This window comes from Typopeltis vanoorti, chromosome 3, assembly GCF_054136105.1.
Source record: "Typopeltis vanoorti isolate ZY-2024b chromosome 3, IOZ_Tvanoo_1.0, whole genome shotgun sequence".
Lineage (NCBI taxonomy): Eukaryota > Metazoa > Arthropoda > Arachnida > Uropygi > Thelyphonidae > Typopeltis > Typopeltis vanoorti.
This window is the reverse complement of record NC_143551.1, coordinates 138,954,420-138,978,205: the sequence shown is the minus strand read 5'-3', so window position 1 is coordinate 138,978,205 and position 23,786 is coordinate 138,954,420. Positions and strand designations below refer to the sequence as shown.

At 35.6% G+C, this 23,786-nt stretch overlaps 1 protein-coding gene across 1 annotated transcript in view; it reads right to left on the bottom strand.

The window, feature by feature from the left end:
* The window catches only part of Kdsr (3-ketodihydrosphingosine reductase), a 134,316-nt gene that overhangs the window by 80,212 nt on the left and 30,318 nt on the right, over positions 1–23,786 (bottom strand). The window contains exon 4 of the mRNA XM_090416049.1: positions 13,126–13,191. Coding sequence (XP_090272175.1) covers positions 13,126–13,191 — 66 coding nt within the window. The remainder of the gene's footprint in view (positions 1–13,125; positions 13,192–23,786) is intronic.

Below are 23,786 nucleotides of genomic sequence, written 5' to 3'. Positions count from 1 at the left end.
GCTGGAAAGTATGACAAGCTTAGGAGTTTGATTGGTTCAGTGCCATGGCATGTACAACTGCAAAGACTAGAAGTCGACAGTACATGGGAGGTAGTTAAGAAGTGTTTGCATGAAAGCAATGGCTGACTGCATACCTAGAGTCCGAAAAATAAATCAACTAAGGGTTAAATGGATGAATAACACCATTAAGCTTGAGCTGCAAAAAAAGAAACAACTCTGGAGGGAATTTAAGGAGAAAGGTGACCGGCAGGCACACGAACTGTATAAAGCGCAGGCCAGAAGGGTAACAGTGTGGTAAGAAAAGCAAAAAAGATTACGAAAGAACATTGGCCATGCAGGCTAAAGAGAATCCTAAACAGTTTTTCAGATATGTAGCAAGTAAAAGGAAAAATGTACATGGCAGAATGATTTTAAAGAATGCCGATGGTAGAGAGGCAACTGAATCAGTTGATATAGTTCAGTTATTGAGTGAGCACTTTGCAAGAATATATCATCCAGGTGGTGACATTGCAGAAACGAATGTACCAGTAGATTATATGGGAATTGTGGTGAATGAAGTGGAGGTAAGTAGTCTATTGCATAACCTCAATGTCAATACACCTGTGGGATTGGATGGTATACCAGCTCGTGTTGTACGAGAAGCAGCTAAAGAATTGTCAGTACCTTTGACCATTTTGTTTAATTTGAGTCTTGGGTCTGGGTTAGTCCCGAGGGGTGGAAAGAGGGGAAAATAGTTCCACTGTATAAAGGTGGTTCCAATACTGCTGTTGTAAATTACTGACCAATTAGCATATCAGGAATCATTGTCAAGTGATTGACTAATTTCTCTTAGAGAAATTAGTCAAGAAAAGAATACAGGATTGGATAGATGAAAATGGGATATTGAATGGGAGACAACATGATTTTGTGAAGGGTAGATCATGCCTCAGTAACTTGCTCAAGTTTTATAACACAGTGACGGCCGAACTGGATAGGGGTAATGGGTTTACAGTAATACTACTGGACCTTGCCAAGGCTTTTGATAGGATACCACATAGAACCCTAATCAGTAAACTGGAGCAGATGGGGATAGATATAGGGTTGGTAAGATGGATAGGAGGGTGGTTGAAGGAGAGATACCAGAGAGTGGTTTATTCAGGAGTGGAGTCTAAAAGACAGCTTGTGACTAGTGGAGTGCCACAGGGCTCTGTTCTTGGACCACTGCTTTTCAATTTGTTCATCAATGATATAGGTAAGGATCTGAGAGGCAGATTATACGTTCGCTTGTTTGCTGATGATGCAAAGTTGGGTAGAGCAATTGTGAGTGCACGGGATGTCAAAGTTTTACAGGATGATTTGGATAGTTTGGAGGACTGGGCTAGGAAAAATGGATGTCAATTTAATGTGCCAAAGTGTAAGGTTATACACTTTGGGGTGAAAAGAATAGCAGCAGTATATCGCATTGGTGGAACCGTACTCCAGGAGATTGATGAGGCCAGGGATTTGGGAGTGTTGGTGAATAGGGAATTGAAGTTTAGGGGGCACAGTGCAAAAGTGACTAAAACAGCTCACCAAATCACTTGGCTTCTGAAAATTACTTTAACATGCAGAGACAAACAAGTTGTTGTTCCTCTGTATCGAGCCTTGATAAGACCCCATCTGGACTACTGTGCCCAGTTATGGGCACCAAGATTTCTTCGTGATGGGAGGAAGTGGAGAGGATCCAGAGACGAGTGACCAAGATGATAGCAGGTCTGTGGAATGAACCTTATAAGAATAGGTTGAAGATTTGTGGGTTGCAGAAATTGGACGATAGGCGAAGGAGGGGGTGATATGATTGAGACATTCAAATTACTGAAGGGTTTCTATAAGATTGATCCAGAAGATATTTTTGAAAATATGACTGGTGGTGGGAGGACTAGGGGCCATGAATGGAAGCTGGGTAAGAGCGTGGTTGACAAGGGTGTTAGAGCTAGGTTTTTTTACTTGGAGAGTAGTGAATGAGTGGAATAAGCTTCCAGAGTCTGTTGTGGGTGCTATGACTGTGAATGAGTTCAAGGCAAGGTATGATAGATACTGTGTGAATGTCAAATAGTTGTTCTTGACATGATGTTAGGGCCTCCCTCGATGAGTCTGTCGACTCCTTGGAGTTGCCCGGAACAATAATAATAATAATAATTAATGATATTGGAGAGGATCATGAGTGTGATATTCAGTTACTTGTTGATGATGCTAAGTTAGGGAGAGTGATAAACAATGTATTTCATACAGAATTCCCCATAGGCTTATATGATAAATGACAAGAAATACCAGTTCAGTGTTTCCAAATATAAAGTAATGAATTTTGAACAAAGGAAGATGCTACAGGCAAATGAGAAACTGTTAGAAATAGTCAAAGACGCTAAAGACTTGTGGAGTGGGGAGGGGGGGGGGATTATTACAAACTATGAGTTAAACTTTAGGTGTTACATTGCTAAGATGGTTATCTCATTGGCATCCCAGTATACTGTTAGAGAACACTAACTTGTAAGAATTCACCTCTGAGAACTTATCGAAGGCCAATCCTCAATGCGCTTGTGGAGATACATTTATAACAATGATAATATTGTAAATAATTATAATGAATTAGTAGTGTATTTATAATGTGGTCAGAGTATGTAATTTATTTTTATTGGTACTGGTAGAAAACCAAAATTAAAAATAGAAGCGGTTAGTCAGAATTAGAATTTGGATGGGAAGGACTAACTGCTTATGATAACTATCACATCTAATCACATTAAGTGTGAAGAAAGCATAACTTGTGGCAGTTTCTGTTGGTTGTGTGTCAGCAAGGGAGAGAAAAAAAAAATTACATATATTTTTCTTGAAAAGCTGGTAGTTGTAGCTGATGATCCCTACACCACTAGTCACATGCTTTCTCCTAGACTCAACTCCCCCATAATCTACTCTCTGGTGTTTATCCATTGGTCATCATCCTTTATCCACTTCACCAGCTTTATATCCAATCCCATTTGCTCTAATTTATATAACAGAGTTCCGTGCAATACCCTGTCAAACATTTTTGCAAAATTCAGGTATCAACATGTAACCATTCCCGTTACCCAATTCATTTGTTATGTTATTATAAAAAGTGAATAAATTACTGAGGCATGACCTACCCTTCAAAAAACCATGCTGCCCTGCATACAGTATCCAATTTTTATAACTATTCCTGAATCTTGCTTTTAACCAACTTCTTCGTCACCTGACCACCACCACTCTTGGGATGCTGAATAGTCAATAATTTGATACCTCTGTCTTGGAGCCTCCTTCATGTAACCAATTATTTTGTTCTCTTTCCATTCCCTTGGGACTCTACCAGAACTGAGATTCAAATGAAACAATCTGGTCAAAGGCACTGCCAACACCCAGCACATTCTCGTATATGTGAGCTGATATCCCATCTAATCCCATAGCTGTATTCACATCAAGGTTCTGTAATATCCTGTACACCTCTGCTTCAATATCACTTTGATATCATCACACACCTCTGTTTCAATATCAGCCATTTCTACATCTGTTACTGCATATATAGATAATACACCTTTGCAAAGTGATAATCGGTAATTCAACTATTTCATCTGCTTCAGTCATTTCCCTACCATCAGCATTCATCAAAATTATTCTACCATAGTCATATTTCCTTTTACTTGTCATATACTGAAAGAACTTCTTTGGATTACCTTTGGCTCGCTCAGCTAATTTTATCTTACAATCTGTGTTTGCCTTCCTTACCATACCAGACATACTTATGGCCTGTGCTTCATACTGCTCATTGAGACTCTTGATCACCTTTCTCCTTAAATATCGTCCACAAACTTTTTTTAAGCAACTCATGCTTAATAATGCTACTTATCCACTTAATTCATACATTATCTTCTTGGCTCTAGGTATGTACTCTGCTATCCCTTGAACATTTCCCATGCTCTACTAACATCCTTCCCCTACAGTATGCCATTCCATGGCACTTCTCCAAGTAATCTCCTGCGTTTGTCATAATTAACAGCTCTAATTCCACATGTAATTCTTCTTTAAGAGGAAATCTATATATTTAACAGCCTTCCAGGTCAAAACTACGATCGTTCTCACCAACTCGTGGCAAAGTAGCCACCTTCATTATAGATAAATCCTCTGATGCAATCACAAGGTCAAGCACTCTCAATCCTCTAGTACCTTCAACTGCATGCTGCCTTAATTATTCCTCAGTAGCTGCATAAATTCCATTTCCTTTTGCCCACATGACCTGTCCTTCCAATCTATGTTCCCCATAATAATTATTCATCCCCTGCTCAGAGTTTATTTACCAATGCATATTGTTCACACCTAGCCTCTATCTCACACCAGATGATCTCAAATGTATTGCTTTGCATTTCATTGATTCCCCCAGTTGAGCTATTACTCATTTTGGCTGCAATTCATCTGCTATCATTAGTAATACCCCTCCCCAATCTTGTTTGCTCTATCTGACCTGAAATACTACAGCCTTCACATTCTATACAAATTACTATATTATCTTCTGTTAGCCACATCTTACAAATACCAATAACCATTGGCCAAGAAGAGCTTAATAATGCCAAAAACTTCTTTCTATTGTTGTGAATGCTGCTCACATAGGTATACATATATTAGCAATCTCACAACTACCCCTACATTTTGTACTGCCATCCAATTGTCTATCTCACAAACTAAATTCAACTTTTTCCATCCACCCATAGTCATTTGCCTTATTCATGTTTACATGCATCCTCACTAGCATCCTTCCTATTAGCTCTAGTTTTTTTCTGGTCTTTGCATTCCCAATCTCACAGCAATCAGCAAATTTATTACCCATCTTAATAGGCAAACTTAAGAACTCATTAAACTCCCCATCATACAATTCTTATTCATCACACAACTCTAAGGGGACTGAATCCTTAACCATATCTTTGTCTTTTGTGACAATTCCTGAAGCCACATTATGCATCCTACCACCATCAAACACACCTATTGTGAGGGCTCACACTTAGAAACCCACTGTCTAGTTCTCATTTCCCTGTGAAGACAAACTCTCTCTCCTCCACTCAAAAGCAATCTATCAAGCTTATCACTACTACTCCCACTCAGATGCAAACCATCTGCAGCAAACAGTGCTTTCTAACCTTTGAATTTATCCCAGAGATCAATATAAACAAAATTCCACTTCTTACACCTCCTTGCTATCATAATCATCATAATCTCGGCTTCCGAACATATCTTTGTATCATACCTGGACAATATACTTACAACCCTCCCCTTAACACTTTTACACTTCACAGCTTCTATTAATATTCTTAAATTCCATACTGCCTCATTTACACTATCTCACAAATCATTTGTTTCAACTAGCACAGTTCAATCACCTGTAATTCTTTCTCTCTCTCTCTCCTCAGCAATTCAATTAATTTACAACCACTCAAACACTTTCAGAACCTGTTCTAATTTTACATCTCTGATAATCAAATCCTCAAACACTATTCTCTCTCTTATTTTCTCTTCCACTATTTTTCATTTCAAATTGCTGTTGCTGTTAGTCATCTTTAAGTTCTCATTTACTAGCACCTTTCCTCTTCCAACAGTCTCTCTCCTAATTGTTGTATCTCATTCTGCACCCACATTAATTCATTCCTTAAGCTCCTCATTTCCATTAGTATGTAGCCTAATAATAACCATCTTGTGTATGGTTGTGTGCCAAAGTTGTGTCCCATACATAATAAAATAAGACTGTGATGCAAGGCTCAAGCCTTGCATCATATTTCAAGCACTTTGACTGGGTGTGAATAACCCAGTAAAAGAGAACTAGGAACTAATACTTGGCTGTATCTGCATGATCTTGATTCCATGAAATGAGGGCGAGTGTTGCCCCCCCACCAGTATTACAAATGGACAGCTTAATTGTAACTTAACCTGAATGTAGCTTAATCTGACATTAATATACCATTGGAGCAGACTGTCTGATGTTACAGATGCACTATCTATTGTTGCCTGTACAATTAAATCAGGTTCCTCTATTTCAATTACTGTGTCTTTGCTATGCCATGATCCATCTACCAGCACTGAACTCTGTACAGATGAAAGCAATTTCTGTGCTAGACTAGAGTGCATACCTGAATAAGGAAGAAACCTGAATTAGCGAACAGTTAAGTGCTAACAAGTCTTCAAGTTCTTCATTTCCTCCTGCTTAACCATGGAAATTCTGCATTGTGTTGTTTATGTTGTACCACAGTAAGAGATAAGTCCTGGGTACTCAAGTGATGATCACACTTCTCATGCAGATTAATACTCAATGCATTGCATGTTATGTTGAACTGCAGTCTCCGTAAAACCTTTTACATTAAGAATTTCAGCAGTACTAATGAGTGTAGACAGCTAGTCTTGTGAAATGTTCACTTCATCTTTGTACATGAATTCCATAATCACTTCCTGCAAATTTTATGCCCTTGAGGATCACAATGGGATTTTCAATAAATAAGCTGTAAAAGAATGGATTGCACTTTGACTTCTGTGAGCCCTTAGACTTCTGCCTTCACACACACACACACACACACACACACACACACACACATCTAGAAAAGTTTTACTAGAAAATAATCGACTAAAAGCAGTTAACATATCAATATGGTGATTGTTCCATTTCAAATAGATTTGCTTAGTTTCCATCTTTTATAAATTAATCACAACTGTTCATAAAGCCAGCAATGCTAAATTATAAAATACAGCAATATCTTCTCAATAATTAATGTCATATTTTCATTGGCAATTGGTTCGATCATCATGCACATGTGAAAGCATAGCAGGGAACAAGTTAGAAATTCTTGAAACCTAGTTTTTTAATTCAATTGTGAATTTGCATGAAGAAGAATTTGTACTGACTGATGAATGCACTGAAAATGATATATGCAGTTTATTATTATTATACGGGCACCTCCACGGAGTCCACAGCCATTATCAATATCAGTAATTATAGGTAAACAATTATTAAACAATTATGATAAATTTAGTTTAATCCTTTATTCAAGTGTGAGCAAACAAAGTTTGCGCCTGAAAGTATCTTCAGGACTGGGGTAAGGTGGTGCAACACCAGGAAATGTACTTAGTAGCTTGCTCCACCTTTGCAAGGAGTCGTCCTGGTGTTGCACCACCTTACCCCAGTCCTGAAGATACTTTCAGGTGCAAACTTTGTTTGCTCACACTTGGATAAAGGATTAAACTAAATTTATTATATTCTAACCAAGTGAAAAAAATAAATAAATAAATAAATAAATAAACTTTAAACAATTATGGTACTGACAATGGCTATAAAACTTGGCCAAAATTTTATAAATAAAGAAATTTAAATTAACATAAGGTGATTTCATTATATTTCATTATGAATCTGAGAGCTGGGCCAGAAGTAAAGCACCTGACCAAAGACTAGAGACTGCAAATATGAGAGTCTTGAGAAAGATTAGGGGCATGAACAAATGGCATAAATTAAAGATACCGTGAAATTATATATTTGGTTTAATCCTTTATACAAGTGCAAGCAAACAAGTTTGCACGTGAACTATTTTCAAGACTGGGGCAACTCGTATAAAGAAGCTAAGACTTCACATTACTTGCCTTAGTATCCCATAATGCAAAGCACACATCCTTACAGGTATGTATAGGGTGGCCATAAAATAATTTTCCCTCTTTGGAGGCATTTGTAGCTAAAACCAATAAACAGAATGAGACCAAATTTTATATTGAACTTTTGAAGGCATGGGGAGATGATTTCCATGAAAAAAAGAATTAGTACCAAAAGTCGCTGATAGGGGAAATTTTGGCGCTGGCAAAGCCAAAAACAAGCGGATAATTACATTAAAGGGAGATAAAATGGAATAATAACATTTCGACGGTGTAAGCGACAGAATTCTCATTCCAGCTGGATATGTGGCGAGTTACAATGATAATAAGAATAATAATAACTAAAACAGCAACTTGCGAGAGACAGAAATTAATGTAGTGATTGAACTCACAGGAATAATATTTCGTTCATCAGAATCAGGGTCCCCTGGACCATATATCCAATTTTCTACTTGACATCTGTTACTGTCTCTTCTTGCACTGCTTTCCGTCCTCTGCCAGGTCTAACCCCTAGTGACCCAGTTTCTTCAAACTTCTTAATCATAGCTCTCAGTGCTATAGCTGACATAGGACCTGTACACAGGTTATGAGGCCTTCTAAATTCTCAAAGGGATGCTACAGCATTGCACTGTTTAAGGTAAAACAACTTAACAAGTAAAGCACGCTGAGGCAAGGTAAGACGCATATTGAGCACAATTTGTCAGTCATTCGAATAATTGCCTGAATGTTCCTAATCCCTTTTTAAGTGGAATTGGTGGCGCTGCTATCCCGTATACACAGTAAAATTTGCATAATCATCCTTTTTACCTGCGTTTATTGCAAATATTTGACTGCTTTCGGCTTCGTCAGCGCCAAAATTTCCCCTATTGGCGACTTTTGGCACTAAATCTTTTTTTCGCAGAAATAATCTCCCCATGCCTTCAAAAGTCTCAATATAAAATTTGGTCTCATTCCGTTTATTGGTTTTAGTTACAGATGCTTCCAAAGAGGGAAAGTTATTTTATTGCAACCTTGTATAATGCTATGCATTATGGGAAGGGTCATAATGACATACCCAGACCAGTTTCGACCTTTATTGAGGTAAAAAAGTAAAGGGTTGCTCATCATAGGCTTAGAGTAGTTAGCACAGGGGTGTAAGAGAGCCTGATAGTATTAGGAGAAAGAAAGACAGATAGATAGCATGAGAGAGAAAAGGCCTCAGCTCTTTTATATCATCATATAGCCAAAGGCTATCAGTTTTCCTTTTTCGCCGATCTCATATAGATGAACAACCAAAAGACCGATTGAAACTAAAGTGCAAAGATGACTGATACCTAGGTGGTTAGCCCCATCTGGATTAACTGCCTTGAGTTGGCCTTCTCTGCCCTGGGATTGCTCTCCAGTCATCCCTGCAATTGATTATAAGACCACATTGAAATAAGAGAATGGAACTATTCAAAAAACGTCTCACAACAAGAACAGACAGCATTTTATCTCATCCTGGTGAATATTGCATAATGTGGGTGGTCTACACCATCTAGTGATAAATTTGATATCTGCTAGAATCCTTCTTTCTAAATACAAAAATCATCTGACTGAACAATAAAATTTCCACAGTACAATATTATAGAGCATTTGGATTTCAAATAGCTGGTTTTCAAATCCATGTTTCTTTCTAACCTTTCATAAATGGTATTTTAATTCATTAATTATAAAAATCAAAATTCTCTTCCCATTGCTGACAGGTGGTGGATATTGTACAAAAATAACCTGTTCTGTTGTAAGTAATGCAATGCCCAACACATTACATAATCTGTTCCAAATACACAGGGCAAGAGGGCAGCTGTAGAATGCATGTTCTACTGTTTCCAATCGGTAACAGATGTCACAGATTGGATCTCTGATGTTAAAGTACCTCCACTTGATGGCATTGACTGGAAGGCAGCCATATGTAATTCTCCAAGTAAGATCCATCCTGTTAGGGTACCCTTGTAACTTCATCAAGTTATGAAACAAAATATTGTTGGCCATACCTAACTGTGGAACTTCGTGGCGAAAGAAATTAAAGATTTCTTTATTTCAAATTTTACTTTTTTTTAATGGAAAGAATGTCAATTTCAGAGTGTTTTAACAGTCTTAGAGTTAAGCACACAGTGTTGTAGTATTCAGGAACAATCTTAGCTTTTGGACCTGTATAATCATTAATTCTAAACAGGGGAAGATGAAAACCCAAGTAGTACCGGAGAAGGTCTGCACATGTGTGTGACCTTTATTGAGTGGCAATATCATATTAAAAACGAGGATATTAGGAAAGAACTTGACATTGTCAGCATCCAGGAATGTGTTAGCAGAGCTAATCTCAGGTGGTATGGTCACTTAAACAGAATGGGAGAGGAAAGATTAACAAAACAGGTGTTCTCTGTCTAGTTGGCAGGAAAAAGACCGAGAAAGAAAAAGATATAGGTGGATTGATACAGTAAAAAGTGTCTTAGAAGATAGAAATATAAGATCTGATAATGTTCGAGTCTTGACAGATAATAGACTGATTTGGAGGAAAATTGTAGATAGGAAGTTAGTAACGATGTAAATTTTTCATATAGTACTATCATATCCTGTACACCCCTTGAGGGTACAAGGCAAGAATTTGATGATTTCGTTATTAATGGAGATTGAATATAATGAATTATTTCACTTATGCCTCAATTTTTAGAACTATAATGAATTTGTCAAAGTTCTCCCTTTGACAAATTGTTCATTTAATCTGGAGAATTTGATAACCTCGAAATGGGTTTAAGTTTTGCTTGCTATATGGAAATACCAGAATTTTGATGATGTATAAGTTTGCGTGGTTAGCCGAGTGGCTATGCGCTTCAAAACCATATGTCTGGGGAAGGAGCATCCTAGGTTCGATTCCTGTCGACGACATGAGGAGCTTAAGGATCTTCCTCAGCTATAGCCAAACTAGCCGGTCTTGGGTGTGGACAGCAGGGTTTTCCCCGCCAGTTTATCTAAGCGTTTTTTCATCCCGCAAGCAGGCAAACCGGCCCCGTGAACACACAGAGATACAGCCAGAAATACTTTGAAGCATAGGGGTGACCATTCTATCCTTGTATTTCGGTTATGAAATCCAAGCAGGCAAACTGGCCCCGTGAACACACACACACACACACACACACACGGATACAGTCATGAATATCGCCCTTAGGGGATACAGCAGGGAGTGGCGAACCAGCTGCATTAATAAGCCAGTAATCCCTCATTAGGAGGGGACTCAACCCATCCTAGACGGATGAGAAGGATATATATATATATATATATATATATATATATTTTTTTTTAAGAGGACAGTAAGATCTGAAATGGAGATAGTTACCTGTGTTTCTTGATTTGCAGAGAATGCTAAATTTTAGAGATGTATTTTGGTGGTGATGAGACCAAGTAAACGGATAGTGTTATTGCTTTTACCCTCCAGTAACAGCTTCATCAGCTGTAAAAATCGTTACAGGAAGCGAGGAGTTTGTTGATAGTAGCTTTGCTACCAACAATAAGGATGCTACCCGTTAAGTTCATATATTGTAATGTTAGAAGTCCAGACAATAATAAAGAAAAAGAAAGCAGTCTACTAAGCAAGAGTTATTAATAAACTAAAAGTGTACCTACAACCCAAATGAGATCAAATTTCTGTCATAGTGGGAATTGTATTTCCCAGGAACTCCTATATTTTAGCTAATTTTTTTGGATCATCCTGGCTCCATATTGATTTTCAAATACTCCCGTATTTTTCATAATCAATCATTGTCGTTAATTTTTCAAAGTATATTATAACCGCCAAATACAATTTGACACTAATATTGATAGTTTGGAAAATTCTAATCAATACAATTCTGTTCTGGCCAACGAATATACATGGGTGTTCTGGCAAAGATGTTATATCGTTGCATTCATCTTGTAACCTTTGGAACCATTTTAATAATCGATACCCATTCGGAATAATCAAATAGTTGGTAGCGATTTTCGATATACATGTCCAGATTTTGTTTGTATGTTTCCTATCTTGCATTCTTACCAGCCGTTATGTCTGCATCCATTTTCAAAGTATTTTCAGTATCCTTGAACATCAAGTGCCATAGTATATTTTCGTGATGGACAGTGACGGTGAAACTGAAAGTAATAATGTAAAAAGGCAACCAAAAAATTTGAACAGCGAACTTTTTTTCAGGCATTTGCAAGCCATTGTTCAACAATTTCATATTGATGTTTTAAATGAAGACAATCTGTATGAAGAGTTTTGTAGTGCAGTAAGTGTTGTGAATATGAATGTTGTGAATCAGGAAGTACTGAACAAAAGTGAATATATTTACTGAATTAAATAACAAGAAAATGAATGTTCCAAATCTTGGTAATATTTTAGTCTTCGTGTTAAGTATTCCAGGCTCAAATGCCCACACTGAGAGAATTTCTCAATGATGAACAATAAATGGACAGATCAGAGAAATCAAAGTAGCTTAGAATTAATTAAATTAGAACTAATGGTAGTGATCAATTTTTGATTATGATTGTAAAGAGTTTTTGCAGTTTGCACAAGGAGACTAGAAAATCAAAGCTGCTGTAGCATCTGTTGATAAATATAAGTTTAATCTAAGAAGTATGGATATTTTAATTGTATGTAAGTATAAATGTTTAAAATTATATTAAATATTTTCATCTGCTATAATTTAAATTGCTATTTGTATATTTTAAATATAAACCATCCTATCAACTAATGTAGGATTCGCATCCCAAAACATTTTGCTAAAATTTGTCGTGACCCAATCTCCCTTATTTTCATGTTCAAAAGTTGGTCACTCTACTATGCATGGATTCCACCTCAGAGTATGAGGCTGAAAACCTCCATAAATATCGGAAAAAAAAACTATATTTTTGTATATTTGCAATGATTCCCATATGATTTTTCAAATTCCTCTTCAAAAGTTGAGCATCACCTATGCATCAAAACATTTTTTTTCTTTCTTTTACTATTCTATCATATAAATTTACTAATGATGATCATGGCATAAACACAAAAGCAAAGGAAACAAGTAATCTCCCTTCACTCCATTTCTCCTTTCTGAAAATGCATGCATAACATAAAAAGTTATTTTTTGGTGGAAACACATTCCAACCCTCCATTTCATACATTCCTGCTCCTTCCCAAACCTACAAATCCCTCCTATCCTATTAAACTTAACTTCTACTACATGCCTCAACATCCTGCAAAAGTAAGCCATCTTTCATATCTTCTCTTCCCTTTTAAATAAAAATAGTGTTCAGACTGTGTAGTTTAAGGCTGAAATCAGAACTGAGTCCCAGTCAAGTCAAAAATCTGAAATGTTAGTTGGTCAGAGATATCACTGTAATAATGATAATACTGTTTTACACAGTACACAAAATGGTATAAGATGGATTTGTTCTATCTTTTTTTTTTTTTTTTACTTAGATATTCATTTAGAAAAATCTTTTACTCACCTCATTAACAATTTGTTCAATTTGTTCATATTTAGAAGTAATATCAAGTGAAAATATGAAGACTTTCTGAAAATAAGAAAGACAGTCATATATTTTTAAAGTCTTGTATAGAAAGAATTACATGTAATCAGAATTTTAATCTTTTCTTCAATCAAAAAGCATATGCAATACCAGTTCCATACTTTTGCAAAAGTATGGAAAGCTGAAATATAATATTTCCATACTTACAGTAAAAGTGAAATCATAAGAAATTCTGTCAGAAGAATATGATTTTTCTACCACATATGAAACACATATACTAAAAATATCTCCAGATATTATACTGTAGGAAAATAATTAAAAAAAAAAAAATGAATAGGAACACCCACTACATTATTTCCTAAAATACTCTACTAGCTTCTTTGATTCATTTTTTAAGAATGGTATTTCACATCTCCCTCATTATCAAATGGAGTAAATAAAGTATCTTAACTCAAGTTTCTAAATAAATGCTTTTAATCAAAGGGATGCTGATGCCTCTAATAAGACTGTTGGCTCTACTTTCTCCTACTTAGTATCATTAACCTTTGCTAAATTAAATAGTGTTCATTACATGTCAATAAAATAGCAGTTTTTCAAACTAATTACACTTAAAAATATCATAACCATCAAAGAAGAAGAAAGTTAAAAATGAATGTTTCCCAGATTGGTGTCCAAAAATACTCAAATTCCTTCTCCAACAATTACTGTGTGATCAAACTCTGCAATATAATGTTGATTTTTTTTTCCACTTAAATAAAAATTGCTTCAGGAGAGTATCCAATTTATCAATTTATGCGATGTGAATTCATTCTAAAACTAAACTGTTCACAACCGAAAGCCACTTTTTTCACAAAAAATGTTTTATTTGTGGCTCAGTCAAGTGCTGCAGCAAGATAACTAGGATAAGACCTATCCTTAAGAAATGTGGAACAGTACTGAGGTTGATTTAATGTGTAATCCTCACCTTTACACAGGAGATCCCGCATTTAGTAAATATCCACTTGAATATGGAATAAGCAAAGATTGAAAAAATCTCAATAGAAAAATAAGTCCCATCAATATATGAAGACAGAAAAGAAGCAGAGTTACTAAAGGATCCAAAAAAATCACACTAACATAAATAGAGATGCCAAAACAAGGAAAATAAAAATTATAACAAAAATCATAATATATGAATTAATATCAATGGAATCATATTTAACAAGAAATTATATTCTTGTTTAACCTTTTCTCCAAGTGTAAGCAAACAGAGTTTGCATATGAAATTTCTTCATGACTAGACTATTTATATATACAAGCTGATGTATACATGAGAGGATATCCAAAAATAACCAGAATCTGAACATGGCAAGCATGCATTTTCTAGTTATGGATGCTGCTAGGCATCATGAGTGTGCAGTTTTACATGCCAGTTTGGCAAGTGGTGTCATCCTGTGTAAACTGGTTCGTTGTTCTGGCTGCTTTTTTTGTTAATGTTTGCAAGCAGGTGTACCGATTTTGTGATGGCTGACCACAAGGAAGAGTGTGTGCATGAAATTTTATTTCTTTCAGGTAAAACTGCAGCTCAAACTATTGTTATGCTTCAGCAAGAAAACACAGCTCTACAAGTAGTTTTCCCGTTTCAAAAATGGGAACATGTCAGTTGAAAACTAACCCTGATCTGGCTGACCTTCAACAAGCAGAAATTATGAAAACATCGAAAAGGTTTGCCAGGAAATCAATGAAGATCATTAAAAGACCATTGAACAAGTTCCTGAAGAGACGAATTTGTCATGGAGTTTGTGTATGCAAATATTAACAGAATATTTACAAATGAAATGTGTCTCTGCTAAATTTATGCCTCGTTTGTTCACAGAGGACAAAAAAAAATTGTCTGAATGTTTGCCATGATTTTTTTTATTCCCACAGATAAAGAAAACCATGAAAGGCAGCAATTCGTTGATGTGGATGAAGCAAAAGAAAAGTTGCTGGAGGCTATAAACAGTATTCCAGTTGACAGTTCCAGAAGTTTCCAGCAGTGGAAAAAACATTAGGACAAGTGCATTGACTCACATGAGGAGTACTCTGAAGGAGACTAGAATATGGTATCAGAAACTTCAATAAAAATTTTTTTAAAAATAATTCTGGTTATTTTTGATTACCCCTCATAAGTATAGTTGTATTTCATGTGCAAACTTTGTTTGCTTACATTAAGAATTAAACAAGAATATAATTTAATAAGTTTTTAATAGTACTTGTGGCATAATACAGTTAGACTAATGTATTCACAAGAATAAATAATATTTTTTAAAAATTTTTATTAATGGAAATATTTCAACCAGAAACTAGCTGGTCATCATCAGTACATCAGCATAATCACAAGATAAAGCTAAAACATAGAATACTAATCCTATATAATTACAGAGCTGAGTCACATGCCGGAAAGCTGATTAAAGGGTGGTTACAAAATAAAATAAGATTACATTAAGGTCAAAATTAAAATTAAGCGATTTGAAATAAAAATTAAATTGGATAATGAATTGAATGACACAGCATTATATTAAATTAAAAAACAAAAAATTCATAAAAATATCGGGAGTGGGGGATGCCCTAGTGCTGTAATTTATGCGAACGAGGCTCCCCCAAATCTTGGAGATAGATAGGCAGTCATTTCGATTTGAATTTGGGCTGTGTAGAAGTGCTCTCTTTAAACAACCCCTCAAACCTAAACTTGCACCAATGTAAAAAAGTGAGTATTAAACCATCATCCTTAAAGAATCTTTTTTGCACCAGAATCATCTGTAAGAGATTGATATCCTAATTTCCTTTTACTGCATTTCATAATAATTTTCCATGATGCACTATCATAGAATATTAACAATGTTTTCCTTTTACTGCTTTTCTAGAAACAGTAAGTTAAAAAATAAAGTAAGGATGTCAAAAATTTCAAAATGTTTTCATACATGCCACACATCTTAATTCTAGGAATCTATAGCAGGTATGAATATTTATTGATAAAATTAATATTATGACATTGTGAATATTGCAATTGATAAAAAGAAATTACATATATGAGTGAGATGCCAGCAACATGGACTAAAAACCCTAGTTTACTTTCTATGTTAATGATAAATACTTTGGAATCAATGCAGACTGCAATATTCAGTCATCTGTGGAAAATCTCATCTGTAGCATGGCTGGAAGAATAGGACAGTGGGCCCTTCAAATTGGAAAGACCTGAGTTCAACTCTCTTGTAATGACAAGAGATCCTTATGTGGACTTTTTGAAATTATGGTGAGTAAGCCAATCTGAGATTTTTTTTTTTCCCAGAAACTCTAGTTATTCATCCTGCTTACAGGAAAACTGGTGACTACACAAAATTTATAGACAAAAAAATAGTATTAGTGGACAGTGGCATTGTGAATGGATGGCAGAAAATGGCAATGTGTGTAGAAGGACAATTAAATAGTGCAGACAGTGAGCTGTGTGGAGTAAAATGCCTTGCTGCAATGGACTCTAGCAGGGAGACTTGGACTCTTTGGAGTTGCCATTATAATAATAAGAAAATGTTATAATGAAAAACCGAATAACAATAAAATTCTGTTAGCATCTTGAAAATGTATACCTAATTACTAAAACTAAAGGGTATTACACTGACATTTTGTACATTATTTATATGAAAATTCAGGGATTTATTTAAAAAAAAAAAAAATATATATATATATATACACACACACATGTATTTTTAAAAAGAATTGAATGACTTAAACAGAGAGAAATGGAAAAAACAGTTTATTAGTACTACACAACTAGTTTCAGCTTTTTAACAGCCTTCGTCAGGTGCACATTATAAAAGAAATAACATTTAAACATGGAGGGAAAAAACTGTAAACATCACGGAAAGTAAATGTATATATTTAGCATTAAAACATTGAAGTCAATATATTCAAAACTGTTCCCTCGTTGGCTACATTGATAGACGTGTGTGTGCGCGCACAGCATCTGAGTGCCAGTATTTGATCACAGCAGAATGACAGTCTGAAAGGTTGTAGCTTAGGTTGTTGTTTAGATGTACAGGGTTGAGGATGATTTCCGTACATTCTATAATCTTCCTTTCCAATTCGTCATGGCAATGGAAAATGTTGTTAGATTTGTCCCAAAGGACTGTATGGCTATGGTTTTCTTCATCAGAATTGGCCGAAAACAGAACATGCCTAGATAAAGCACTAGCACATGTTCCCTTGTAAGCGATGTCTCTCTTGTGCTATTCAATGCGTAACTCGATTGACTTATCTGTTTGGCCAAAGTAAGGAATGTCACAGTCAGTCACACCAGATCTCACAAACACTAGGATATTTATGATGACTAGGTTTTGGATGGTTTACTAGAGAACAGATTTTTGGAAGAGGAGTAAATAAAGTATTTTTAAAGTATTTTTTAAGAACCTTGCCTAATTTGGGAGAAACAGAGCTTATGTATAGAGATATTACCTTTTACATTATTCATCTCTTCATTATGGCGACCAGGAGGATGAAATAGGAATATTTTAGTAATTTTTTGAGAATATAAATTTAGTCGAAAAGTAGATCTAAGAAAACCGATTGCTTTATGAAGTTCAATCGGGTCATCAAGAAGAGAGTGAGCTCTATGTCCCAAAGTAGAAATTATTCCAAATTTCTGAGGAGGATAATGATGGGAGTGACTATGGAGATATCTGTTGGTGTGGGTAGGTTTCCTGTAGATCGAGATTTTTAGTTTTTTTTTCTGAAGAACGGATCAGTTTGACGACTAAAAAAGGAAGGGAACCATTAGCTTCAAACTCAGCCGTAAATTTATTATTTGGGTGTTGACCATTTATATGTTCAAGGAATTTCAGGAGAGATTCATGGCCATGGCTCCAAATTAGGAAAATGTCATCAACATATTGTTTCCTAATTCTTGGTTTCAAGGGATAGGAAGAGATAGCTTTAACTTCCAAATCTTCAAGAAAAATGTTGGCAAGTACAGGAGATAAAGGTTTACCCATAGCAAGACCATGATTTTGTTTATAGATGGTATCCTGAAATTTAAAGTATCCTGACTTGATGGAATGAGTAAGTAATGCTAAGATCTTTTTAGATAATTTATCCTTGAGTAGTACCAGAACTTCGTCTGTGGGAACATTTTTGAACAAGGAGACTATCTCAAAGCTAGCCATGATTTCATCTTCTTTGACAATAATATCTTTAATATATGACACAAAATCTGCAGTTATTAATAAAAGGTGGCGACTTGCCGGAAAAAACATTTGAGAGATTTTGCTTGGAAAGGTTGTATGTTGGAGAGTCAATACCTTCAACAATAGGACGAAGTGTGGTATTTTCCTTGTGGATTTTCGGGACTCCATATAAACATGGAATAAGTGGATGGAGAGAGCGAAGAGAAAGGCGAATGTTTCTAGACAGTTCACATTAAAAAAGAAATAACCAATAAACATGGAGGAAAATACTGTAAACATCATGGAAAGTAAATGTATATTTTTAAAGTTAAAACGTTGAAGTTAACGTATTCAAAGATATTCCCTCGAACATTAATCACCTTACCGGCCATTATGGATCAAATACGCATCCTCATATGCTTCGTATCCATCATATATTTAAAGTTAATATCAATGGTATTACAATTTTTATATGCACTTCGCATCCATGATAACTTTGGTCTATAGACGTCTTGGCCGGTAGCGTGGTTAAACAAAGAGAGCTTAGCTTACTTACTCATTGCATCAAGTCAGATACTTTAAATTTCAGGATATAATCTATAAACAAAAGCATGGTCTTGCTATGGGTAAACCTTTATCTCCTGTACTTGCCAACATTTATCTTGAAGATTTGGAAGTTAAAGCTATCTCTTCCTATCCCTTGAAACCAAGAATTTGGAAACGATATGTTGACAACATTTTCCTAATTTGGAGCCATGGCCGTGAATCTCTCCTGAAATTCCTTGAACATATAAATGGTCAACACCCAAATATTAAATTTACGGCTGAGTTTGAAGCTAATGGTTCCCTTCCTTTTTTAGACGTCAAACTGACCCATTCTTCAGAAAAACTAAAAACCTCGATCTACAGGAAACCTACCCACACCAACAGATATCTCCATAGTCAATTCCATCATTATCCTCCTCAGAAATTTGGAATAATTTCTACTTTGGGACATAGAGCTCACTCTCTTCTTGATGACCCGATTGAACTTCATAAAGCACTCAATTTTCTTAGATCTACTTTTCAACTAAATGGATATTCTCAAAAAAATTACTGAAAAATTCCTATTTCATCCTCCTGGTCGCCATAATGAAGAGACAAATAATGTAAAATAATATCATACATAAGCTCTGTTTCTCCCAAATTAGTCAAGGTTTTTAAAAAATACAAAATAAGAACTTTATTTTACTCCTCTTCCAAAATTCCATTCTCTAGAAAGCCATCCAAATCCTAGTCATCATAATCATAAATATCATGGTATTTATCAGATCTGGTGTGACAGTGACATTCCTTACTTTGGTCAAACAGATAAGTCAATCGAGTTACGCACTGAGGAGCACAAGAGAGACATTGCTTACAAGAGAACACATGTCAGTGCTTTATCTAGCCATATTCAGTTTTTGACCAATTCTGATGAAGAAAACCATAGCCATACAGTCCTTTGGGAGAAATCTAATAACATTTTCCGTTGCCATGACGAATTGGAAAGAAACATTATAGAATCTAAGGAAATCATCCTCAACCCTGTACATCTAAACAACAACCTAAGCTACAACCTTTCAGACTGACATTCTGTTGTGATCAAATACTGGCACTCACGAGATGCTATACGCACACACGTCTAACAACGTAGCCAATGAGGGAACAGCTTTGAATATGTTGACTTCAAAGTTTTACCGCTAAATATACACATTTACTTTCCGTGATGTTTACAGTTTTTTCTTCCATGTTTAATGGTTATTTCTTTTATAATGTGCACCTGACGAAGGCTGTTAAAAAGCTGAAACTAGTTGTGTAGTACTAATAAACTCATCATCAAGGGGTGTATAGAATATGATAGTACTACATCATTACTAACTTCCTATCGACAATTTTCCTCCAAATCAGTCTGTTACTTGTCAAGACTCTAACATTATAAGATCTTATATTTCTATCGTCTAAGGTACTTTATACCGTATCAATTCACCTATATCTTGGTCTTCCTCTGGGTCGTTTTGCTGCCAACCTGGCAGAGAACACTTGTTTTGCTAATCTTGATTCACCCATTCTGTTTAAGTGACCATACAACCTGAGATTAGTACTGCTAACGCATTCCTGGATGCTGACAATTTCAAGTTCTTTCCTAATATCCTCGTTTTTAATATGATATTGCCATTAATGCCATCTGTTCACGCCCCTAACCTTTCTCAGAATTCTCATATCTGCGGTCTCTAGTCATTGGTCAAGTGTTTTACTTCTGACCTAGCTCTCAGATCCATAAGTTAAAACTGGTATGAACACTGTCTTGTATACAGCTAATTTAGTGTTCAGACTAATTTCTCTCTTATTCCATATGAATTTATTCAATTGACTATCCACAATACCAGCTTTGCTGATTCTGTTGTCTATTTCTATATTGAATAGACCATCTTCACTAAAAATCGTGCCTAAGTAGCTGAAGTGTTTTACTTGTTCCACAGGTTCTCCATTCACAACACAGTTGACATTTTCAATAATTCTGCCTATTTTCATTGTCTTTTTTATTGCTGACCTTCATTCCATATCTATTACAACAGTTATTCAATTTAGTCAGAGAATCTTGAAGACTTGTAGCGGATTTATTCAGTGACCATAAATACAGTATAACATCATCTGCATAAAGCAAAGAGCTGACATTAACATCTCCAATTTTGATATCATGTTTAATACCACTTTCCTTCATAATGTGATCCATATAGATAATGAATAACAGAGGGGATAATGTACATCCTTGTCTCACACCAGATTTAACATTAAACCATCTTCCTGTACTTCCTTCAATTCTAACTGCTGACTTACAACTCAAATAAAGACTAAGTACTGCTTGATATAATGCCCCATTGACACATAACTGTAGCGTATTGAATAGCTTATCTCTTGGCACCTTGTCATATGCCTTTTCCAAATCGACAAAACTTAAATACAGATCTTTGTTGTATTCCCATGCTTTCTCGACTATTTGTCTTAAAGTGAAGATCTGATCCTGACAGCCTCTATTTGGCCTGAATCCAGCTTGTTCTTCACCAGCTTTTCTTCCACAATTCTTCTCAATCGTTTCTCAAGTATACTTGCATAGATCTTGCCAGGAACACTTAGTAAGGAAATACCTCTGTAATTCTCACATTCAGTTTTATTACCTTTTTTATATATGGGTACTGTGAGAGCTCTACTCCAATCATTGGGAATTCGTCCCTCTCGCCAGGCTTTCTGAATTATGCAGTGCAGCCACTGTAAGACATTTATACCACCATACTTCAGCATTCCTAGTCGAATATCATCTATTTCTGCTACCTTTACACATTTTAAGCCTTTGGTGGCTTTTTCTACTTCAAGTATGGATATGTATTCCTGACTGCATGCCTGGTCAGTGTTTTTTACCACTGTTCTATCATCACTGCTCGTTTCATTTAGCAGTTTTTCAAAGTAATTATTCCATACTTCAAGGATATCTGTTTCATCTGTTTTCATGTCACTTTATCATCTCTAACTCCTTTTACAGCACTCTTTCCTCCATTCCTAAGCTTCTTCAACAGCTTCCAGAATATTTTTGCCACCTTCTTGATATTTATTTTCTATATTCTTGGCAAAGTCCTCCAATGACTTTTGTTTAGCTAGTTTTACACAGTGTTTAGCATTCTTGCATTTGTCTCTGTATTCTCTAAGAGCACAAGCTGACATATTTGTCAGGAACTTTTGATATGCTTTCTTCTTTTCCTTTCCTGCCTCTTTAACTTCCTGTGTCTACCATGGAGTTCTAATTTTTCTATCCTTGCAGACAACTTCACCACATGCCTCTCTAGCTGAATCAATCAGGGTTTTCTTCAAGGCTTGCCAATGAATCTCCAAGGTTTGATTCCTGTTCTCAAACTCTGTCATTTTTTCTTCAATAATTGTTGTATAATTTAGTCTACAATTCACATCTGAGAGCTGCTGAACTTTTATTTGCTTTAAAACTTTCTGACATGTTATTCTTTTTAATATGAAATTCAATTTTATCCTGCTCAAGACTAAGTAGTGATCACTTCCAATTTCAAATCCTCTGTACACTCTGGTGTCCTGCACCAGGGAGAAAACATCACAATCAACAATAACATAGTCAATGAGACTTTTCTTATTCCTTGCCTCTTCTCTCCATGTGAATTTGTGCACATTTTTATGTTGGAACATGGTGTTAGTAATAGCCAGTCCATGTCCTGAGCAGAAATTTATATCTAAATACTAATAAACTGTTTTTTCCATTTCTGTCAGTTTAAGTCATTCAATTCTTTTTAAATATGTATAACAACCGAGTAAATCAATCTTTATACATACATATATATATATATATATAATTAGTTTCATATATTTCATATAGAGTGAACATACAGTTAAGTCTCCATATTCGAAGGGGTTACATGTGAACACTTCCCACAAAATGTGAAATTTTGCAAAAATCTGTTCTATCTCCCAGAGAGCCCGAGATGTTTTTTATGTATGTCTAAACACTTAGGCAACCATTCATGATTAACAGAAAAAGTTTTAAATGTGTTTAAAAGGTTTCAATTGTGTTTTACAAAAGGACCCATGTTTCAAAAATCTATCGAAATTTTATTACATAGATAAGAACAAAGCATGCACTAGGAGTACTCAGTACTTGTCAGTAGTAAGGGTCTCAGAGGTTGAAGAAGAAACAGGATTCACTGATGCCCAGACTGGTTCGGAGGCATCTTTTTCCAGAATAATGCAGTCTCATAAGCATTGAAAACCTGTTCAGGTTTATATCCCTTCTCCTTGATAAGTTTCTTGAGTTGTGCAGTGTAGGCCTCAACAACCTCCTGATCAGCTGAAGCAGACTAGCTTGCAATCTTTACATTATGGAGTTAATAACACCTCTTAAATTTCTGGAACCAGTCTTTGCTGGCAATGAGAGTGGTTTCTGCGTGCTTCTGGTACAGGGGTTTGTTGCTTAAATCTGTTGTATCAGCAGAAATCATATTAACATTCACAGGCAAGTTTTTCTTGATGGTCTTCAGTCCAAATGAGCAGTGCATCTCCATTTTTAACATAACTTTATCACATACATAAGCTGGATAGCAGTAAGAAATCTGCCAGTTTGCACTGCCTCTCTCATCTCAGTTCAAATCCTTATGTGTAGTACTTTTGTTGACACAAAACATTTGATCTACAGTCATGTAAGTGAGCCCTTTTTGACATTTATCTAGAATCTGCACTTTCTCATTGAAAGTCATCACTTTCTTGGTCCTTTTAGGTTTTTGTCCATCACTAGATGTACTTTGTTTAGAATCTATGGTTATTCACATAAGCATGGTAATATTTATCACATGTAGCCTCACAGTCACTGAGAAACTGAAGATGCACACTGTTGCAAACATCAACACGAAAACACGAATCAGCGAATATGGA